This window comes from Emydura macquarii, unplaced genomic scaffold, assembly GCF_026122565.2.
Source record: "Emydura macquarii macquarii isolate MOO-44397 ecotype Brisbane River unplaced genomic scaffold, CSIRO-AGI_Emac_v2 contig_3671, whole genome shotgun sequence".
NCBI classification, from domain to species: Eukaryota; Metazoa; Chordata; order Testudines; family Chelidae; genus Emydura; species Emydura macquarii.
Genome location: NW_027133808.1, coordinates 4,264,856 through 4,287,760, shown reverse-complemented (window position 1 = coordinate 4,287,760; position 22,905 = coordinate 4,264,856). Strand labels below are relative to the sequence as shown.

The following is a 22,905-nucleotide window of genomic DNA, read 5'->3' as shown; positions in this document are numbered from 1 at the left end:
CAACAATATCCGAAAATCATGACCGATGAGTATCTTGATGTTTCTTGGGTTTTTTTTAATGCACTATAATAAATGTGTTGGGAACTTTTCCACGCATATTAGGTCATATGGAATTTTTACTAGGAAAGAAAGTTGTTGCACAACTTGACTCTGTGTATTGCTAAAAGTGAAAATATTGATATATTTTAAGTCCTTTTTTTTTTTTTTTTTTTTTTTTTTTTTTTTTTTTTTTTTTTTTTTTTTAAGGAATGTAAACTAATCAAGGAGGAACTTCAGAGTAGAGTAGAACTGTTAAATTCTTTGGAAAAAAAATACAATGATCCTGGACCTGTCTATGATTGCTTAGTATGGCATGATGGTGAGACCTGGAGGTAAATTCTTTTGCTTTTGCTTCTAACTAAAATGCTTGAATTCTGAATGTTTTAAAGCACTGGTTCAAACTGTGTTCTGGGTTGCTATAAAATATAAGTGGTAGTTATTGATGATTACTTTATAAAAACATTTATGTAGCGGAGTTAGTACATAAAAGATGTTGTAAAAAGAATTGTTACATTTAGCAGGATTTCAGTTTTAGGAATGTAGGCCCTGTTCCTGCATCAGGATTTGTTGATGCGGACCCCTGAGACTGTGCAGAGTCCCATTGAAAATTTATGGGTGAGGTCGGGTCTAGAGAAAGAGAGAGTCTTGTATTTAGTATTTTTGCCATTTTCTAGCCAAGAATTCATACATTTTGACAATAGTTATTAGCTAGTGTTATAACTTGAAATTTCTCAAGTCTTTTCATGTCACTCTTTTCTTTGCGGATGGTAAACTTTACATTAAGTAGCTACACAAATTAATACATAAAACTTTGTACAGTGGCCAGCATTCTAAAATTTTTGCCTAAAGTTAGGCTTTTAAATCTGTGTTAAGGCATCTGGATAAAAATGGCCTGTCTTTTTTTATTAAACATTTTTTCCTTCTCCTTGAGTTGCTAAGCAACCACAAATTTCATTGAAGTCAATAGGATATAGAACTTTCACACAATCAAGTTATTCTTACTTAGGCTCCTAAATCAATATATAGAGGTGTATTTCTTTGGACACTTGGGTTTGAAATTTTTGACCATTATCAGTCTCAAAAAACTAGACAACTTAAAGCAATCTTAAAATTTTGTGGTAATTTTATATGGGAAAGGATAAGCCAAGGGTTTTTATTACAGATTGATCTGGGTTATTTTATACTCTTCTGTATCAACAGAGCCTGTATTGATTCAAGTGAGAGTGGTGACCTCACTAAGTGCACTGTGTTGAGAACCTACCAGGAGAGACAAGAATATGGATCTTTTGGCATCTCAGAGATGTTGAATTACTCTGTGAACATTTATGATGAAGGGAACCTGCTTTCTATTGTGACCAGTGGAGGTAATTTGTTTTAATTGCAGATGAAATCTATTTTAGGTATCTCAACAAGCAAGCAAGAGGTCATGCCACTCTTTGATAAAATAAAGTAGTTTTCATTTTCATTGAGTCAAAATGTAAGTGTCACTATATCACTGGTAAAATTTCCATATTGGATCAGACCTTGGAGGGGGGGAGGCAATTTTAAATCAAGGCAATTAAAATAATGGTTAAAAATCATTGCTTAAATCAGTTTGAGGCGTTGTAAAATTAATTTGAAAATGTACGCTCTTGCCATTTCTGATGATTTTTAATGAATAAAATTATAAAAGATTTTTAAAAAAATGTTACTGCTGGTGAGAATCTTATTTGAATTTTACAAAAATACTACATTCAAAAATCAAAATACATAAAATTGCAGTTAAAACGTAAGCAAGAACAGACCTTTTCTCACATGAATAGTTCCACCTTGGTGGGGTACAGCTTTCTGATTAGGCAGTTAAATGCCACAGTGGTGAGTATGGTATAAATGTACAGATCATTATCAAAGGTGCCCTAGAATAAGCCCCTAGAAGCATAGAAATAGCTAAAATAAACGAGTAGATGATTTCCTGTTTGTGTTCTATGCACTGCAGTCCTGATACTCTTGATAATGCTGGCTTCTTACAAATAAACATGATTGAAGTCAGTGTAGTTACTCCTGAGTCTCACCGGTGTAAGGGAGAAGAGAATCAGGCTATTAAACTTAATTGCTTCCGCATGACTTTAAATAGAGTGTGACTAAATTTAATTGCTTTCCCCTGCAGCTTGAATGATTAAAGAATGGTTAATAGTGGAGGGTAGCTTCCAAATGAATATGTGTATATGTATAATTAGACAAATTTAGCCATTGCTTTGATTTGCCGAGGCATGATGAAAGCTGTCTGTACAAATTTCCTTTGAAATGACAACTGTACCACTATAATTACAGCTTTGCCTATTCTTACTCCATTTTTGTGCGTTTTATATATAAGCATCAGGTATAGTTAATTTTATAATTGCTTGCTTTCTAAAATGTAAAGCCATCGTGAAATGCACAAACAAAATGGATAGTGACAATTCATAATCAGTAGATTTAAAGAATGTATAGATGTCAAAATTAGTAAGTAAGGACACTTCTGAAGAAACTGAATTCCATGTGGGATTAGCTTTTTTTAATGGTATAAATTGCTCAGTAAAATTAATTGGATTATAACATTTTTATATTGGCATAACTGAAGTTTCTACCATGATATATTCAGCACATGCAATAATATGCTTTTTCTTTAATTTGTTCAGGAGCACATGGGACACATGTAGCTAGTATTGCTGCTGGATATTTTCCAGAAGAGCCAGAACGAAATGGTGTGGCTCCTGGAGCTCAGATTCTTGCAATCAAGATTGGTGATACAAGACTAAGCACGATGGAAACTGGCACTGGCCTAATAAGAGCTGTAAGTGTTTTGCTGAATTAATGGGTAATTAAATTAAGCTGATTGACATCAGGACCATGAGGGTGTCAGTATATCTTCTCAATAGCTAGCAGAGAAAATAAAGTATAATTTCAGACATTTGTGGAAAACGGCATTGCTATATTTATCACCAACGTTGCCTCCAAAAAAGCTTAATTCTTGAGTTAGATACTGAGTTGTTCAATGTATAACTTTGATAGAAGTTTTCATGTTATTGGAGACAATATTTTAATAAATCATAGCTAGCTTAAAATTCTCATTTATAGTTAAGCATAAAAGTAACTTGCTTGTCAGAAAAGGGCATTACTCAGTTTGATCAGGTGTTGCTTCCTAGAGTTGGAAAAATATCAAAGGAGAAGTTTAAACAAGAATTAAAACAAAATCAAGTGAAATGGGACACTTTTAATAGGTAGAAAATGATCGAGGTTATGAAGTTTCAGACATTGGGGTATAAGATTATACTTGGAGAGAAAGAGAAAGCTACTTACCTTGTCAAAAAGTACTGCATGGCACAACTGACGTAGAAATTGCTGTCAAAACAGACCAGTGCTCTGTCTAGCCCAGCATTCTGTATCCCACTTTACCAAAAAGACACCAATTCATTGGACCTATCCCTGCGGTATTTATAATGTGGTTTTGTTTTGGGCATCCTGCATAGGCTGTTGCTTTTAGCAGGATACCAGACTATTGATGGCATTCCCATATTTTATAGGTCTAGAGGTGCCAGATTCATTAGTGAAAATAGAGGACATTTTGCAAGCCTCTCAAAGACAGATTTTTTTTAATACACAATATATATTTTGTATTATATGAAGTGCATACAATTTTTTTCAGTCTCGTACAGTGAAAAACTGGAGAAGAAGATTCTAACATATGGGACAGATTACTTGTGTATTATTTTAACATTCTTTGCCTCATATAGCATTGTATATGGACTTAGTGTTACACTAGACGACAAATGAACCAAGAAGAGAAACCAATATGTATCCAACAATTTCATTAAGAATTAGAGGATTTACTTTCACAGCTACTGTTCAGAGATAATTAAAGATATTCAGTTTCAGCAACGAAGGCACAAGACCTTCATTACTTACTCCTCACATAACTTTAATTGTAGAACAGGTGAAAGGAAGAGAAGATGGATGTAAACTATTTCCATCCAAAAAGGGATTAACAAATACAAAAATCACATGTGATTTGTAGAACTGCCTCCATATGACTAGTATGAAGGTACACTGGAATGAAGGGCCACTCCACTGGGTTTTGATTGGATTGCAGAGCAAAAGAGACTGGGCAGTACTGATTACAAACATATGGTGGTCCCTAGTGTCTTGTACACCCAAGTTTTTACCTATATATCCTGGATATATGAGAACAAGTTGATAATTCAGCTATGCAAAGCTTGAACTTTGTGCAACATTTATTGGCTACAGTGGAAAAATATTTTTAGTTAAAAGACAAGCTGGAAATGAAACAAATTTGTTTTAACAAAAACTTGAATATTCATCAGAATCTTCAACATTCATTTATCGATGTTATAAATAGGGTTATAATGGTTTGGTTTATATAGATGGTGTTCTTTGCCATCTCTAAGAGATTTTCAGTGGTCAACATTTTTAATTTAATCTTTAACAGATGATAGAAGCAATAAAATACAAGTGTGATCTTGTCAACTACAGCTATGGAGAAGCGACACACTGGCCAAATTCTGGGTGAGTGCACTAGGTTTACTATAACCACATTTAATACCAAAGAAAACTGGTAAAAATTGTTGCATTTGTGTAATGGCACCGTCAACAGGAGTAAATAATCTAGGCACTAAATAATTCATTGATATTAGACTGTTGTAGTACATCTCAAATTGCTGAACTTGGTCTATGGATTAAGTGAGCCTACTGAAATTGTCAATATTTTGTAGTATATTGCAACACTGGGGGAAAAAAGTCATAGGAATAATCACTTTACAAATATGTGGATTACTACAGAATCTTTCCTCAAGAATAGAATTTAATCTTGCTAATTGATTCATTTCCTTTTAAAATTGTTCAGGGATCAACTCCCACACCCTACTCAGTGACCCTTTGAGTTCTGGCCAGTAGGCTGAGTAATATTCAGCTATGATGAAAAATAAAGGTAGGGTGTGAAATCCTGGTCCCATCAGAGCTTTGCAGTCAATTTCAGCATTGCCTGAATTTCATCTTGGGCACTGAGAAGGAGGAGAAAGAAAATATTGTTTTGTTGCTTAAATTATATATTTTCTGTATTTATTTTAGGAGAATTTGTGAAATAATTAATGAAGCTGTATGGAAACACAATGTAATCTATGTTTCAAGTGCAGGGAATAATGGTCCTTGCCTTTCTACAGTAGGATGTCCAGGTGGAACTACATCTAGTGTAATAGGTAAGTAGTGCTCTTTTTAAAATAAATAAATAAATCATACAGTTAAAGAAAATATCCAAATAGTTGATCTTTCAAGCTATATACTTACATTAAGTGACTGAGATAAGAGCTTGCAATCTCGTATTTATCAAAGCAAACAAATTTATATTTACAGGATTGTAAAATCTTTTGTATGTCCCTGAGGTTAACTGTCTTAATGGAGCCGCATTCTTAGTGTGTACATGTGTGTACACGTACATGTGTGGCAACTGAGATTTGTGTTTTGTTAATGTTAAGAAGCCTGCTGTCTGGTCTGAAAGTGTAGTAAATTTGTATTGTAAACAAGGAGCAGCCTCTTCTTCTTCCTTTGGGTGGAATTGGGCAATATTTACAACTAATAATACCTTAATGGCTAATGATGTAGAACAATACAGGAGGCTGCTAGGCAGTTTGTCTTGATTTCTGATACAGTTTTTTAATAAACTTGTAGAAGGCAAGCCTTGCAAATAATCAGATTTATTGAAAAGAATGGTTTTAAAATGTTTCATAAGTGTAATTGTCTGTATTTAAAAAAGGTTGCTCCACTCACATCATTGGTCATCTTGCTATTAGTAAAATGCAGTTTGTAGAAACAGCTAAGTTTGGTCCCCATCTAACTCTTACAAAATGTCTTAGGCTCAGAAGATACATTTTGAATAGGAAAAAACCACAGTTTCAAACGTATTAGGTCAGATACTCTGATAAGCTTCCTCCTTTCTTCCCTAATAAATCCCAGCTTTGTAACTTGGATCTAAAATTTGGCATTTATCCAAAGAGATTCTTGAAAAAATCCATCCAACTGCAATGTTGCATCTGTCAAAAGCTATTCTTGGAATCAAAATTTGTTGTTCTTGTTGACATTGGTACACTTGATAAACTAATAATCAATGAAAATACTGAAACCATCATTTTTAAAAGAATAACTCGTTGATTTTCCCAGAGCCACATTCTGTCTGTTTTTTAATGTATAATACCTTTATATGTATAAATGTACCTTTTTAATGTATAATACCTCTGTTGTAAGCATAAACAAAAACTGTTTTAAGATCATTAATGGAAGTATCACTAAACATGTTTTTAAAAAACAAACAAACTAGTTAGTATGTCTAATAATTAGAGCAGGAGTCTGGAGTCAGAACTTGTGGGTTCTGTTCAGAGATCCACATCTGACTCGCTCTCACCTTGAGAGAACATAGAGAGGTCTAGTTGGCCCTCCAGCATAATGGAAATAACTGATTTTTGGCCTTGTCTTCACTGTAGTGTTAGTTTGAGATATAACTCAGGTTTTGCCCCAATCCAACTCCCATTCTCTCGCACAAATCTCTAGCTTGATTTAACGGTCCTTTTAAAGTCAAGCTAGTTGGCCCATCATTGGGTATGGGCTGAAGCTTGAGTGCTGCTGACATGAACTCTTGGGCTTCTCTGTGTACACTACATAGCCATTGCCAGTATAGCTATGCCAGAAGAACCCCTTTGTGGAGATGCAGCCGAAGCTGCCACAAGGAGTTGTGTTAGCATAGCTGCACTGCCTTCCCGAATGACATTAGCTAATCTGACAAAGGCACTCTTCTGTCAGCGTAGTTACGTCTACACTGGGAGTATAGCTGACATAACTGTGCTGATAAAACTTTGTAATGTAGGCGAAGGCCTGATTTACACTTAAACATTAGATTGACGTAGCTACAGTGCTCAGGGCCATGAGGAACTTCACATCCTGGGTGTCGTAGTTAGGTCAGTCTAACCCTGGTGTAGGCAGAGGTAGGTCAGTGGAAGAAATTATTCATTTGACGTAGCTACCACCTCTCAGAGAGATAGCTTTATTACATTGACAGAAGAATCTCTTCTGTCGATGTGGGAAGCATTAAACTATGATGCTACAGCTCTATTGCTTGAGTGTTTTGCAGTGTGGCTGCTCTCACTCAAGATAAGCAAATTTTACTCAAAGGGTATGTCTACACTGCCAGTGGAGTGCAGAATTGATTTTGCAGATTCGATTGAGTGGCAGTGAAGACTTGCTCAATCGAACCCGGAAGTCAATTCTGTTAATCCACCCCAGCAAGAAGCGCAGTGCTGCGTCGACGAGAGGGCATTTCCCGTCGGCGCAGTGCAGTGGAGACACCGTGGTAAGTAGATGTTAGCAAGTCGACTGGAGATACGCAAGTTACTATATGTAGCTTGCATATCTCCCGTTGACTGCTGCCGAAATCCGCGTTCTGTGTAGACCAGGCCTAAGTCAAATGGAGTAGCTAAAGTGTAGTAACTCATGCTAACTGTTGCAGTGAAGACAAGCTCTTACCTGATGTGGATTTTTTTGAGTATTTTGAAATCTTCAGGAGAAAATAACTTTATTTATCCCATTAATAGTAAAGGAAATTGTGTATATCAGAATGACTAGATCTTGACATGTAAATCTCAATATTCCTGGCAAATCTCTCTTTCTAATAGGTTCTATAGGCCAGACATGGACAGATGACCAGGGCAGGAGAGCAAATTCTAACTAGATGAATTTAGGGCTGCTTCTTAAAGTGAGGAAACTAGAGAGGACCAGACAATGAGACTTTGGCTGAAAAGGTTGTCAGTGCATTATACTTCACCTAAAATAATTCTTTTGGGGAAACCTGTTCTGAGAACCCCAAATAATTAACTTGTATAGCTATGCTGTAACTGACATTGTAAATTGTTTCCATACCACTCATTCTCAAGTCTTACTTTACTACAGCATGTGACTTTTCAAACCTCCCAATCTTTACTTTGCACATATTTATGTTGTCAAGATTCTTTGTTTTCCAAAATCATTGGAATTTGTGGTCTGAGACAATTAAAAACTTGGAAAGTGAATGCGTACTACTGCAATTGAATAAAAATATGCTTTTAAATATATACACGTACACACAAGATAAATGGGGTTCTGCTGTGTGTGTATGTATGGAAGTAAAATGTATATATCCAGACTAGTGATATTACAAGTTAAGAAGTATTTTATAATGACAATGGCTATAGACTGAAATAGGCACAATATACATTAGCTGCTTGGCCTTCAAATTTACTCTCTAAAAGTTCAAAACTTTATTGAGGAAAAACTTAACTATTTCTCAGTATCTGTCAAACTTTATGCTGGTTGAAGCTTACAATGTTATTAAAAATATAATTGTTTAAAACAGTTAACTTTAAATATGTAGTACGTATATTTTATTTTGTGTATGCTGTAGGCTACAACAAGGTTGTCTTTAAGATCTTGCTTCATTCTGAAGCTGAGAATACTGAAATCTTTTTTTTATAGGTGTTGGTGCATATGTATCGCCTGATATGATGGTTGCTGAATATTCTTTGAGAGAGAAATTACCAGCAAATCAGTATACTTGGTCATCAAGGGGTCCTAGGTAGGTTATGTATAATTCACAAGTTCATAGGCTTCAAGGGTGATTTTAATTGTAGAATCAAATTGTCAAAAGATAGTAGCAGAGAAGTGTAACTTACAGATGAGAAGTGTTTTGTATGGACTCCTGTTATTTGATGTCAAACCTCCTGTGGTTCTTGATACTTAGGACATTGGAACACTTCAAAGAAAAAAATCAAATTGCCTTTCCATAAAACATTAGCCTTATACCTCAGGGAAATGTAGAATACCAGTGCTCTCGGTTATTGATTCTTTTGTTCCTGTGCTTAGTGAAAGTTTACTCTGCAGCTCTCTGTACCTGTCATTGCCCCCTCAAAGGAAAATGTTAATACTGCTAAAAGCCGTTGAAGCTAACAAACACTACTGTGAAGATGCTTCTGTCTGGCCTTTTCTGGAGTTTCTCAGGCTTGTTAATTTGTGTGAAGTTGCAGCTCTCTAGTAACTTTGAGCACTGTTTGAAGAGCAAGCAAAAGGGATCTACAATCATGACTACTGCTTAGTTTGTCTTGTCACTGATCACGTTGCTCCATGTGCAAAACCTGTTTGAGGATTTTTCATGGGCCATTAAAGGTCACTTGCAAAGCAAAAATATTATAAAAAAATTATAAAATTATGCATTTTATAATACATAAATATGGCCTCAAAGATCTAAAGTAATTCTGTGTCTTTTTGCTGTTTGTAAGAAAATATCAGGCGTCCACTTTTTCTCCTTTTGCTTGGCTAAATGATTAGACATTGCATCTGATGCAGCAGAAAATGGAGCTGAAAAGGGAAAATGCAGTGGTTTAGATTAAGAATAGGTAATTCTTTTCCTCTCATTTGGGGGGAATGAGAACTGCAACTCTGATTTCAGCTTCATGTGACGTTGCTATTTAAGTCCTTCACAGACGTCTTTGCCAAATGGGGTGGGGGGGAAGGGGAAGAAAAAATCCAGAAATAACATTCTACATATGTTGTTCTAAAAAAGATGAGGAAATTTTTTTTTTTTTTTTAGGTAGCACTTACATCATAAATGAGCAGTAAGAGCATATTTTTCTTTGCAATTCAACTTTATGATCCAGGAGGATCCTCAAAAAACTGTAAATCTGATTCATCTGTCTGGAATTCATATGTCTCCAAAAAGACATAAGTTGAACAATGGTCCCGTTTTATGTCAGGATTCTCTAAATCTAAGTGGCCATGAGGGGGAAGTTGGCAAAATTTTTCTTTCCGATTGCAGGCCTAGGGAATATAAAGCATGCCCCTTCATTGTACCCTGGGTTGGAGGAAGCTGGAGTGCAAAGAAGACCCCAGGGATCTGAAGTTCAGTTAGTGTGATCTTAACTTCTGTAGCGTCTTCTTAGATCTGCCTTGAACTTAATGCTTTTTTAGATAAGTGTTCCCTCAATTTGACTATTCCATTTTATTTACTCTGCATAGGAATTCAGTATTCTTTTACATTTTATGAGCTCATCTTACTGTGTTCAGTATAGTGTTCTAATTTCCAGATCACTTTGCATTTTTTATTTCTTCCCTAATGTTTGCTATCCTTCCAATTTTGGCTGTGCAAATTAGTTTTACTGACCCTTTGTTTTATAAATTCGAGTTATCAAGTGCTTTTGGAACATGAGATTCTCAGATTGTCCATAGCCAAAGCATAGTGTTTGTTTACTTGGACATCTGTAGTCTTTTTGTTTTGTTTTTGTGTGTTTAATGTTAAAAATCAAGAACAGGGAAAAAGATGTGAAAAGAAAAATCAAGATGCTCCTAGCTACATCTCCATGGGGAAAAGTGAAAAAGGAAACTGGTTGTTTGTGGAGATTGGTATTTGGTATTTCTGACCCAGTTAACGGCTGTTACCATATATTTAGGCAGTTTAACATTTCTTTTTGAAGAGCTGGAAAGCATTTATTTATATTGCACATTAGTTAGGCATGCTCTCTTACTGTGTCTACAGCTTCACAAGAAGTTCCAAGGAGTTTACAGCCTAGGTTAGATGAAACATGATATGACAGAAAGAGAGAACAGGAATGATGTGGTTGAGAATGGGGAGATTTTCTTCATGGAGAATTGAGGTTGTTTAGGTATGGTACATTTCAGTAAAAAAAAAAAAATATCAAGCGTGAGAGAGATTCCCTTCATGTTGTGTAAAATGACTGGAATGGCACAAAAGGGCTCTAAAAACCCCATGTCTGGCTGGAGATTTTCCTGGCACAGGAATTGTGGACAGAAGACTGCTGTAAGATTGGCTCCCGATGAACCTAGGATGGGCGTAGAAGATGGGCATACCGAGATGGTGTTGCAGCATGCAGTGCTGTAGAAATTCCAGGCAGATCTGGAGCCGTCTCATAGGGCAGCTTGGTGGGAGGTGGCTGTTACTTAGACAGGCCTCCACTTGTGTCTGGATTGTGCCAGTGGCAGAGCCTCTCCAGTCCCTGAAGCAGCCCCTAATCAGCTTAAAGCCACAATGTGTCTCTGTGCTGGCTCTGGCCCAGGGCATCACCTTTAAAGTGTTTGGTGACCACAAACCAAAAATTAAAGATCTTAGTTTTTCATCCCTTCCTGCTCTTCCTCACTGTTATCATTTTTGGTGGGGGAAGAAAATGGGTAAGTACATTTGTCCTATGCCTGATATGTCATATTTCAGAACCTAACAGATTATTAGGCATCTAAAATAACTTTAAATACAATATTGGGTGTCTAACTTTTGTTTAGGAGATTTGTTTCTTTGACAAACTGGAATCTGTGATAGAGAAGTAAAAATCTCTTCCACCACTTCCAAAAATATACGTTACAGGAGTTCAATTTTTTTCTCCTAAGTTAAGTTTTTATAGTCAAGTCATTGACCTTGAGCAGCATAGATGATGATGACTATAGTATGAAAATGATAAAAGAAAAAATCATTGTTTAATGTTATACCTTTTTGAATTTGGTAGTACCTGTACAGTAGCGTTGGCAATCGCAGACTAACACTAAAATACTTATAGGTTTAAATATAATAGTTCAGTAGCTTTCATGTGAAATGGTTGTTTGTATAAACAGATATTTGGAAGTCAATAATTGTGTTATAAATTTGTAGTACCGATGGAGCCCTTGGCGTGAGTATCAGTGCACCAGGAGGAGCTATTGCATCTGTCCCTAACTGGACTTTACGAGGAACACAGCTCATGAATGGCACATCTATGTCTTCACCTAATGCATGTGGAGGCATTGCTTTAGTACTATCAGGTAATGAATATTGTCTCTTTGCTAAAGGTACATTTTTGTCTTTTCATTATTGCACAATTTTATAAATTGAAATTCAATAATATTAGTGAAGTAATCTAGGTCTCTTACATTTAATATTAGTTGTTAATGTTGAATCTTCATGTTCTTTAATATTATATCAATAACACTGTAATTTCAGGACTCAAAGCTAATGATGTCCATTACACTGTTCATTCTGTCAGAAGAGCTTTAGAAAATACTGCAGTGAAGGCTGAAAACATAGAAGTGTTTGCACAAGGACATGGTATTATTCAGGTATTTAACAACATAGATGCAAAATTATGCAAATCATCAACTTTAAAAGGATGTTGTCAACTTGAAAACTGGTCACTTGAGGAGGGAAAAAGTTAAATAGTTGCAAATACTACACAGGTCTATCATCCTCACATTTTTCTTTCTGAATTGCGTTTTCTCTTTGCTGTGCAAAAACCCCCACAAATAGAAAACTGGCTGTAAAGAAGTTCTTACAGTGAAACAGATTATATACTCAGATAGCTGTCAAATACATGAAATAATCTGAACAATTAAGTAGAATGACTTCATTAGGTGTGATAGCAAAAGCATTGAATGATAATACTGGTTGATTTATATTAACAGTTAGCTTGTGGGTTGATTGCTGAATCTGCTACTTCCTGATCCTTTGCTTTCATGCAGCCTGTTTCTTCTGTTTGTTTTTTTCCAAGCAAGGACTTTCATTGGAGTTATTCACCAATAATTTTTTTAAATGGCAAACTAAAACAAAAAAATATTTGAAATGCATTTGGACAATAGTGTATGTAGTGTTCATAAACCATCTATATTTACTATATTGCCTACTTAAAAACTAATTACAGGTAAAATTTTCAATAACCCCTGAGTCATTGGCTTTCAATAAGACTTGGGCTCCTAAGCATAGTTTATGGTGTTTGACAGAGCATAGGGACTAATGATAGTGCAACATGGGATCAGCATTTGAGTCCTAATAGTTATATTTAGTACTGAAAATCACTGAAACATAAGCTCTAAGTCACTTTTGAAAATGGCCCTTGAGTTATATTGAAAATTTTAACCCACATCTTTAGACTATTTTTTCCTCATCGGGGAAGGTGAGTTCTTTCTCTTTCGGGTTATGTAATATGCCCAAAGATGCCCTACCTCCAGCAATGACGCCTTGTCAAGGCATCTTGAATGCAGCTCCCTATTGCAGTTTTGTGCATAGCCACTGTCGGCTGTTTTAGAGCACTGTAGTCCTCGCAATACTTGCTGGCATAGGAAATAAAGTATAACCATTGCGACACAAATGCCGACCCCTTGTGTTGCCCTATCATTAGTTACTATGCTTTCTAAAAACGTCATCTAGAACTTGTGTATTTTATATTCTGACTACTGTAGGGTTAAAACTGGTATATTGGAAAACTGTCTTTTCTCAATAGGTTGATAAAGCCTATGACTACCTCATTCAAAATTCATCATTCACAAGTAACATAGGTTTTACTCTTACTGTTGGAAACAACCGTGGAATCTACCTCAGAGATCCTGTCCAGATAACTGCACCTTCTGACCATGGGGTTGGCATAGAACCTGTTTTTCCTGAGAATACAGGTAGGGAAAAAGCTGGTTATGTAAACATATTTAGGAATGTCATTGTGTAAATTTAATGAGGACTTGGGTCTAAAGATTACACAATTAGGTGACACAGGGAAACAAGACTATATGTGTGAATGAAAAATATGTGATGTAGTGTTATGGCATTTAACTATATTATAAAAAAGCTGCTACTCTTAATTATAGTTACGAGAGTTGAATGAAGGTGGCTTTTTCATGATAACAGCTGAATCAAGATGGGTCTTCCATTCTAAATCCTTGTTTTTACTCTCTGCTCTTTTACAGTTTCATTTGGAAGGTGACATCCTTCATGTTTGTTCTTACCACAGGGGTCTCTCCCTTTATTTTGGAGAAATTTGAAGTGAAAAATCTCAAGTGTTTTACATCAGCATGGGAAAAATATTCAAAACATTTTAAAATTTCCTATAACTTGTATACTTTGTGTGAATTTAAAACTTCAGTTTTTGCATCTTAATGTAGCCCTCTATGAGAATGTATACTCTTTCAAGTATGAAAGCATTTAGTTGAGAAATAATGAATTCCTGGACATGACCTCTTGTGACTCCAAACTTTCAGGGCTAAAGTTCTATATAAAGGACTTGCTAGGGGACAATCTGAAGACTGGGGGATGGTAAATAATGAAAATGATGGGTCACTAATACAGAGCAATATGGATTTATGGAATATGGAAACTGGGCAGTAAATTGGCATTTTAATATGGCTAAATGTAAGGTCATATATTTAGGAACAAAGAAGATATCCTATATTTACAGGATGAGGGACTCTGAAAAAGATTTAGTGGTCACAGTGACTAGTCACCTGAATATGAACTCAGTGTGATGCTTTGATTAAAAGAACTAATGCAATCCTTGGATATACAAACTGGAATATTGACTCGGAGTAGGAAAGTGAATTTTCCCTTAGTATTTGGCACTGGTGCAACTGCTGCTGGAATACCGCATCCGGTTCTGTTGTGTATTCTTCAGGAAGGATGTTGAAAAATTTAAGAGGGTTCAGAGAAAAGCCATGAGAATGATTAAAGGATTGGAAAGTATGCCTTTACAGGGAGAGCTCAAGGAGCTCAATCAGTTTTTCAAAAAGAAGGGTAAAAGTTGATTTGATCAGTTTATAAGTAGCTAGATGAGGAACGGAAATCTGATAAATAGGGTGCTCTTCAGTCTAGTAAACAAAGAGATAACAAGATCCAGTGGCAGGAAGTTGAAATTCACATGGAAATAAGATGAAAAAAATTTGACAGTTAGGGTAATTAACCACTTGCCAAGGGTTGTGTAAAATCCATCCCTGGCAATTTTTAATCAGGGTTGGATATTTTTCTACTTCAAACTGGAATTAATTCAGGGAATTTCAGAGGTATATTTTGCAGGAGGTGGGATTGGATGATTACAGTGGTTTTTAAATCTATAAAAAACAGTTTAATCCGTGCTTAAATTGGTTTAGTTTAATTCGGTAATTCACCAATACAAGCTTTAACAATAATTTAGTTAAACCTTAGGTAACATTTCTACAATAGACAATTCTAGATTCTGGAGCATAGATGGTTGCATCTGAAAAAGGGACTATCTTGCTGAGCTGCCATGACACTGTTTACCATTGGGACTTCCTTATTTTATATTTCTCTGCTTCAGAGAGGACTGTTTCCAAAACATAGGAATAAACCACAGTTTAACAAAATAGAGGTCAATATTTTTAATTGGGCAGATTTCTAAGATAAATACTCAACGTGTTGCGTCTAGTAGTGAGTGTAAGTAAGCATTTTAGCATGTAAGCATGATTTAGTTGGGGTTGGTCCTGCTTTGAGCACAGGGTTGAACTAGATGACTTCCTAAGATCCCTTCCAACCCATATCTTCTATGATTCCTCTTCCTCACATTGTTCTGTCAGTTACTGAAGGAGCTGTTTGAATCAGTCAATGGAAAGTGTTCCTTTCAGAAGTTTGAGTATCAATGTTTTAAAAAGCTATTTCATAGATTTTGGATACAATACAATTCTTCAGTAGTGAATAGTTCTGTTACCTTGATGTTTTAGTTCTGATATAGTTATGTTCTATCTGATGTCACAGCATGATGAATGCATTGATTTTTGCACTACAGTGGAGGACCTGAAAGGGAGTGGGAAAGGAAAACTTAAAATCGCTTATGCCTCACTTACCCATCCTATTGAGGCCTTTAGGCTACATCTGCCCTTGGAGCTAGGGGTGTCATTCCGAGCTTGAGTAGATGTATTTGTGCTAGCTCTCATTGAGCTAGCATGCTAAAAATAGTAGTGTGGCCATATTAGCATGGGCAGTGGGGCACAGACTAGCCATGCAACGTACAAACCTGCCTGGACTCCATGGGTATGTATTTGAGGCAACAAGCCTGGGCTGCCACTGCCCATGGAACTGTGGTTACACTACCACTGTTTGCATGCTAGCTCAGGGAGAGCTGGGAATTACACCCCCGCTCCAAGTGTAAACCTACACTTAGATAATCACGGTGGAGTCATTTAAAAAAAAAAAGAAAAAAAAATTGCGTGTCACTATTTTACTCAATTATTATGAGAATTTCACTGAGGGTGGGTAGAATGAAGGGTTTCCATCTTAGAGCACCAGAATTCACTCATGGTGACGGTGCCACCTGTCCAATAGAAATGGTAGCCATTTTTGTCTGAGTGACAGCATCCCATATCAAGTAAAATATCATCCTCATTTTTGAAAGATCATTTCCAGTGGCATTTTTAATAATAAAAGCAGCTTCTTTGAAGGTTTCAAGGAGTGGGTTCCCACTGGTAATAGTGAGACATGCACACATGAGTGGAAATATTAATTTTTTGGGTTACAGTAGCACCTAAACATTTGTTTGGATTATTGTATTGAAAGTTTAAAAATTGCATCTTTTTTTCAGAAAACACCGAAAGAATCTCTCTTCAACTTCATTTAGCTTTAACTTCAAATGCACCATGGGTTCAGTGTCCCAGTCATTTAGAGCTCATGAACCAATGTAGGCATATAAATGTTCGTGTGGACCCACGTGGTCTAAGAGAAGGATTACACTACACAGAGGTATGAAAGTACTAGTATTTTATAAACAAAAGTATGTGCCATCTCCCTTTCCTGTGGTCATTTTCATTTAATTTTTAGAAATCATTTTTCTAGAAGATTATAGCATCCAAAGCTTTTCATTTATTTTACTTTATCCTGTACTGGTTAGAAAATGCTGTTGCACAATTAGTTTATTTAAAACAGGAAAAAATCGTGGTTTCATGCAGGAAAAAAGTAAATGACATTCTTTACCGTGTCCCCTATTTCTGCAAAAATTTGTAATATTGACAAAAAGCAATTATATTTTTTGCAGACTAGTAGTCTAGTTTTTTTACATTGCAGATAATTTTTTCCAGTTAGCTCTTGTAATACAACACTACAAGAGACTTAGTATAGCTTTTCAGTGTTCAATCTACAGATTTATAGTGTTTAAATGTTTTTTCTTTATTCTTGAATTTTATTTTTTAAAAATCTAGCATTTTCATCTCTTGAAATAGCTGAACCTGTGGGTCATCTACACAGCAATTAAACACCTGCAGCTGGCCTGGGTCAGCTAACTCGGGCTCATGGGGCTTGGGCTGCAGGGCTACAAAATTGCTGTGTAAATGTTCAGGTGAGGTGGGAGGTCCCAGAGTATGTCCAGCACAAGTGTCTGCAAAGCAATATTTAGACCTGCAGCTAGAGCCCCATGAGCCTGAGTCAGCTGACCTGGGCCAGCTGTGACTGTGCCCCAGGTTTTTTATTTCAGTGTAGATGTGCCCTGAGTGGCTAATGCTTCCCTGTATGTTGGGAGGGATGGTGAGAATTTGGAGTTGGAAGGTGTGTCTGCCATAATGAATAAAATGGGGAGGCTGTTTTTCAGTCCAGATGTTCTGCTCTCTCCTTCATTTTTGCCCCATTGACCTGTTTAATGTCATTTAATACCCGAAAAAAGAGAGTCCAAAACTTAGACTAACACTAAAACTTCTCCATTGTACTGCATTTGGAGTCCTCAAATGTGCAACAACAGAAATAATCTTTTTCCTATTAGGGAAAAAAAGCATTTTCAGGATTTTAGAACAATTCTAAAAAATTGAGATTTCTATCTGATTGCACTGCAGTAGCAGTGAAGAAATGTCAAAGGTCTGGCACTAGTATTGATTCAGCTGTGCTGATATTTAAGACTGGAACTCAAGAAATGTTTGATGAATTATGTGCATAAAATAAAGATGTGGAGAGCAAGAATGGAAATGTAAAAGGTGGGGGGGGGGGAATTAAGAAGGGGGCAAAAGATAGTAGTGTAGTGAGAGGTCTGAGCTGAAAGTAATCCCTACCTAGCCAAGTAACTAGACTTGTCAGATGTGATTATATCAGTGCAGAAAGAGTCAGGTCATATTACATAATTTTAGATTGCTTTGGACCATGATGCCGTGTAACTACTTAAATAATGTTTTGATTAATTTGTCAGGTGTGCGGTTATGATATAGCAACACCTAACGCAGGCCCTTTGTTCAGAATTCCAATAACAGCTATTCTACCAGCAAGGTCAGTGAACTTTGTTTTTTATATCTCCTGTGCATGGCTACCTAAATACCTGAGAATGGTGTATTGTCCTAGCTGCTTTCTCTAGACTTTCAGGCAGTTCTGGTTTCAGGTATCTCAATATCCAAGCCAATATAAGGCCTCTGTCAGAAGGAGTCATGCAAATTGCCCCATTCTGAATACAGAGGTGGCCATATAGAGAGAGAGGCTCAGATAATGTATAATGTAATGCCATTGTCATCACTCAGTGGTACTGCATGAAGACTGGGTTGTGATGAGTCACAAGTTGATTTATAGTGTACTGATGGCACAGCATGAGCTGAAGAAACAAATACCATAACTGTTTTTTTCAGGGGTGCGCAAAAACTAATCTCACTGTGGTCCCAAAATTATAAAGCCAAGGTTGCCCGTTAAGATGGTGTGTCTGGCTCCTATGGGAAATGGGATGAGCTCATGTTTGACAAAAACTAGCTATCATGAATTACTACGAGTAATGCTGATGGGCTCTGAAAAGCACCTGATCTATGTTTTAAAGACTGGTTATAAAGACTCTATTTTGCATGCGGTAATGGTGAAGCTCTTTCTGTTATGGAACGCGGGTTCCCTCTGAAATAACCAGGTGTGCAAGCAAGGGGCATCATTATCCAAAGTGACAAATGCCACTTGGTCTTATCTGTATTTGAGCCATGGGGATTTTAACTCCAGTAGCTGCGCTTTTAAGATTTCTAAAAAGATTATTCAGTTTGACATTTGATGTAGTTATTGAACTTTAAAATTATACTCACAGAATAGAAGACTCTTCACACTATGATCTTTCATATACTGATGTGCATTTTAAGCCTGGTCAAATCCGAAGACACTTCATTGAAGTTCCTCAGGGGGCTACGTGGGCTGGTAAGGAAGATAAAAATACAAATTTAACTAAAATTACGTCTTTCAAACAGGCAACACTCCCAGTTATTTCAATGGGAGTGTTATGGGAGACTTGAGGATTAGATCAATTAATTATTTATGAAATGCCTTTTGTTGTTGTTGTTGTTGCTTGATTTTAAGCTCTTTTAAGGGGGGAGAGACTGTTTCTCTTTTTACAGTAAGTAGTGCAATGGGACTCTAATTCTGATTGGATTTGTGGCACTACAAGAAAAAATCACTAAATAATAATAGTGTATTTGCATCACTAAGGGAATATCACATATGACAAAAAAGCATGCGCATGTACGTGCGTGTGTAATACAAAATTGACCTTGTGTTGTCTGGCTTAAAACATGTAGGAGTATGATGTTAAAGGGGACATGCCAGGATTTCACTTTAAAAAGCTAATTGCAGAGTTGTATTAATTGCCCATATATAGGAAGGATAAGAGGAACATTCAGCACTTGTTTGTTTCTTTAATATCTATTATGGAGATTCTTACAAGGGTTTCTTCTTGGAAAACAATACAAACATATTTAGAACTTAACATAACTGTTTAATGTGTTGCACTTTATTAGAGATATTAATGCTTTAAAAACAATTAAGCTTCAAAGCCCCTTTAAGGTAAGTAGTATTATCTATTGTGGCTAGTGTGTTGGGTGGAATTGTGAATATATGAATCTCAGTATGTGAACAAGAAGTCCTTACTGGCTCTTATTCCATGTGAAAGTATAATTTAATGTGTATGGGAGTGGTTTTGAGTGTGGAGTTCTTGGATGATAAAAGGTTATAGAATTCATACTCGGTTTTGTCTTCAATTTGTACTTTTGACCCAGTATTGCAGATTGGATTGTTTGCTTGGTATAGTTTGGGAAATCCAACTAGATAACTTGTGGGTGGGTGTATTGATGGGTGGGTATGTTAGGTTAATGTGGAGTGTTGTGTAATTGCTCCATTGTTATAGCTTAGAGGTAGATTCAGCTTAAACCTTGTCTTGGTAAAAATCAGTATTACTATAGTTATGGCATTCTAAAAATGTGGCTGTGCTGTACTTTTAAAAAAAAAAAAAAAATTGTGGGGCTTTTGAGGTCAGCACATGTTGTTGAAGTGGCCAAGTGTTCCTCTCCTTAAAGTGCTGTGGTCTACATGGAGGATGAGAAGTTAACTGAATCGTTTTCCACTGTGGCACTTGGTCTGGTCTGATGTTAATGGCAAAACTCTAGTTATCTTCGGTCAGAACAGGTTGGAATCCAGTGTCAGGGTGTTTTGTTTAAAAAATATCAATCAATCAATCAAAAAACCTATAGTGCTTAGTCAACAATTTTAATTGCTCTGTCAAGTATCACTTATTTTCGGTACAGTGTTTTTTTGCTTCACTGATTTTTCCATCTCAAGAGACACCCTTGTTTGCATGTGTATAATTTGACGTTACTTTAAGCACAGATTTAGAGTATATCTGTAGAGCAGTTAAACACCCACAGCTGGACCAGCGAGCAGACTTGGGCTTGTTGGACTCGAGTTGCGGGGCTTAAAATTGCTGTGTAAATATTTAGGCTCGGCCTGGAGCCTGAATGCTAGGACCCAGGCTGGTACCCAGCCTCAATTTCTACTCAGCCATTTTTAGCCTCCCAATGCGAGTCTGAGTCTGCTGACCTGGGTCATCAGCCACAGCCGTGCTGAGCGTCTTTTATACCCGTGTAGGCACACCCGTAGTTCCTTGTTTGCTGAATAACAGGTTTTTTTTTTTAATTACAAATACATTGAAGTCTAATTTTCTTTTTCTTGTCAGGCTAAACTGCTTTTCTCTCAACGTTTTGAATTCTTACTAGCTTTTTTGGCGACTGAAACCAATCTCTGTTTTGACAAAGTTTTTCTTTAATCTAGAAGTTAAAGTATGTTCATGCTCAACTGATGTGGCTGCCAAGTTTGTTCTTCATGCGGTTCAACTAGTGAAACAAAAAGCATACAGAAGCCATGAGTTCTATAAATTCTCATCCTTGCCAGAAAAAGGTTCAGTGACTGAAGCATTTCCCGTCTTAGTAAGTTAATTTGAATTTAAAAACAAATGTAAAAAAAAATAACAGTAAAGCATGGAAGAAAATTGGTTCTGTTGATGTCTTACGCAGAGAATTAAAAAAAGCACGATGTAGCAGGGCCTGGGTTCATTTGGACTTATGATGTTGAATTAGTTTAAAATTAGTGCACTGTATTTCTACGGTTTCACTAGTGTTCTTAATTACGCCATTCTAATATTAAAACTGAACATAAGTGATTTTAGTGTCTTCAGTTGCTTTTGAATTTAAGGCATGTTAAAGAAGACAGATTGGTAATCCAAAATCTATTATTTGAAGAACAGGCACAGTAGAGGCAATGATGATGCAAAATTCCTCATATTGTCACATCAACATGCCTCAACCCTGACCTGGAAATATCATATCAAGGGTTCATGCTCCCTGTCCATTCAGTCCTTAGCCTCTTTGAAAGTGCCACAGAATTGTACCTAAATTACGGAACTCGTGCAAGAGAGAGTGAAGACCATGGACCTCACTGTTTTCAAAACTAAATATTAATTTCCTTATCTGAGCTTTCCCTCAGTAAATTCTACATATAGATAGGTAACAAAGATAGTCTTTCCCTCTTCCACTATAAATTAATCAAGCTGTTCTTCCTACAAGCTGGGAAAGAGAGCAAAAGTGTTTTTTAAATGTATGTTTATTTAAAACCTGTTTATATAGAAAAATACTGCACCTGTCGTTTTTGGTCATAGCTAGGATATCAGACATCACATTTATTGGAATTGTCCTGCATTTGCAGGGCAAGCATAATGTCCTGGCCAATTCTGTGTAAACTTGGATTACTGGAATAGTTGGAGCACTTTTGAACTATGTGCAAATTCCTTTATTCTTACTAATTGCTTTTTAGGGTGGGTGGGGAATGAGAATGGAATGAGTTGTGTGTCTGAGTTAATGACTCAGGATTGTTGAATTAACAGGCTCAATTGGCATTATTTAATCTAAATTTAGTAAACCACTATACAGAATACAGAAATAAATAGATATGTTACCACCCTGTGTTGTCAGATTGCTAGATATGTCTCTCCCCTACATCTGGAAAGGATGCACAGCAGTCATTCCCCCACTAAGTTTTCATATCAGTATCATTATATAGGGTTTCAGACAAGGGAAACCTCATTGCCAAGAATATTCCCCCAGAAACATATGTTGTGAAGTCATTTCTATACATTCTCAGTTTACCTGACTTATGTGTGGAGACATGATTATTTACAGCTGGAAGGACTAACAATTCTTCAAGTTGATACCTCTCAGGGAGTCTTTCTTACCTCAGTCATTCTTCCATGTTGGTTTCTCCAACAGAAAACATCTGCTATAACAATCCTCAAGTCTATATATGCTTATGTCAACATTATATCTATATGTTAAGGGGATGATTTTTAACAAACATCTGGAGTTTTATAGACATGAAGTGCCCAAGTGTTATGAAATACAGCATAATGAATAAATTCCTGAATAGGGTTACTTACTGGTCAAGGACCAATGTTCTGTGCCTTAGAATTCAGACATGCTCTTTGTTAAGATAAAGATTGTAAAGAATAATTAATATATAAATGAATCAAATATATATAGAAAGAAAACTAAAAGGATTAATATTTACTAACAGGTACTAACAAAGATGAGGGTGTGAATATGTCTAACTTTTGTCTTTTTTTTATTATCCAGGGTGGAAAAACCATTGAATTTTGTATTGCTCGTTGGTGGGCAAGCCTTAGTGATGTCAGCATTGATTACACAATTTCCTTCCATGGCATAAGTTGTGCTACTCCTCAGTTAAACATAGTGAGTCGTGTGTCGTGTCCCCCTGTCTCTCTCCCCCCCCCCCCCCCCCCATGTTTTAGTTTC

The 22,905-nt window shown here is 36.3% G+C and overlaps 1 protein-coding gene across 3 annotated transcripts in view; it reads left to right on the top strand.

Moving 5' to 3' along the window:
* Positions 1-22,905, top strand: part of TPP2 (tripeptidyl peptidase 2) — an 88,237-nt gene that overhangs the window by 14,133 nt on the left and 51,199 nt on the right. For 2 of the 3 annotated variants that reach the window (XM_067536902.1, XM_067536900.1), the window contains exons 5-18: positions 247-371; positions 1,240-1,403; positions 2,697-2,851; positions 4,505-4,581; positions 5,143-5,270; positions 8,569-8,668; positions 11,744-11,892; positions 12,071-12,186; positions 13,344-13,512; positions 16,419-16,576; positions 18,003-18,079; positions 18,864-18,970; positions 20,873-21,027; positions 22,726-22,842. In XM_067536902.1, the coding sequence (XP_067393003.1) occupies positions 247-371; positions 1,240-1,403; positions 2,697-2,851; positions 4,505-4,581; positions 5,143-5,270; positions 8,569-8,668; positions 11,744-11,892; positions 12,071-12,186; positions 13,344-13,512; positions 16,419-16,576; positions 18,003-18,079; positions 18,864-18,970; positions 20,873-21,027; positions 22,726-22,842 (1,797 nt within the window). The remainder of the gene's footprint in view (positions 1-246; positions 372-1,239; positions 1,404-2,696; positions 2,852-4,504; positions 4,582-5,142; positions 5,271-8,568; positions 8,669-11,743; positions 11,893-12,070; positions 12,187-13,343; positions 13,513-16,418; positions 16,577-18,002; positions 18,080-18,863; positions 18,971-20,872; positions 21,028-22,725; positions 22,843-22,905) is intronic. The other variant, XM_067536901.1, reaches the window with a different exon arrangement.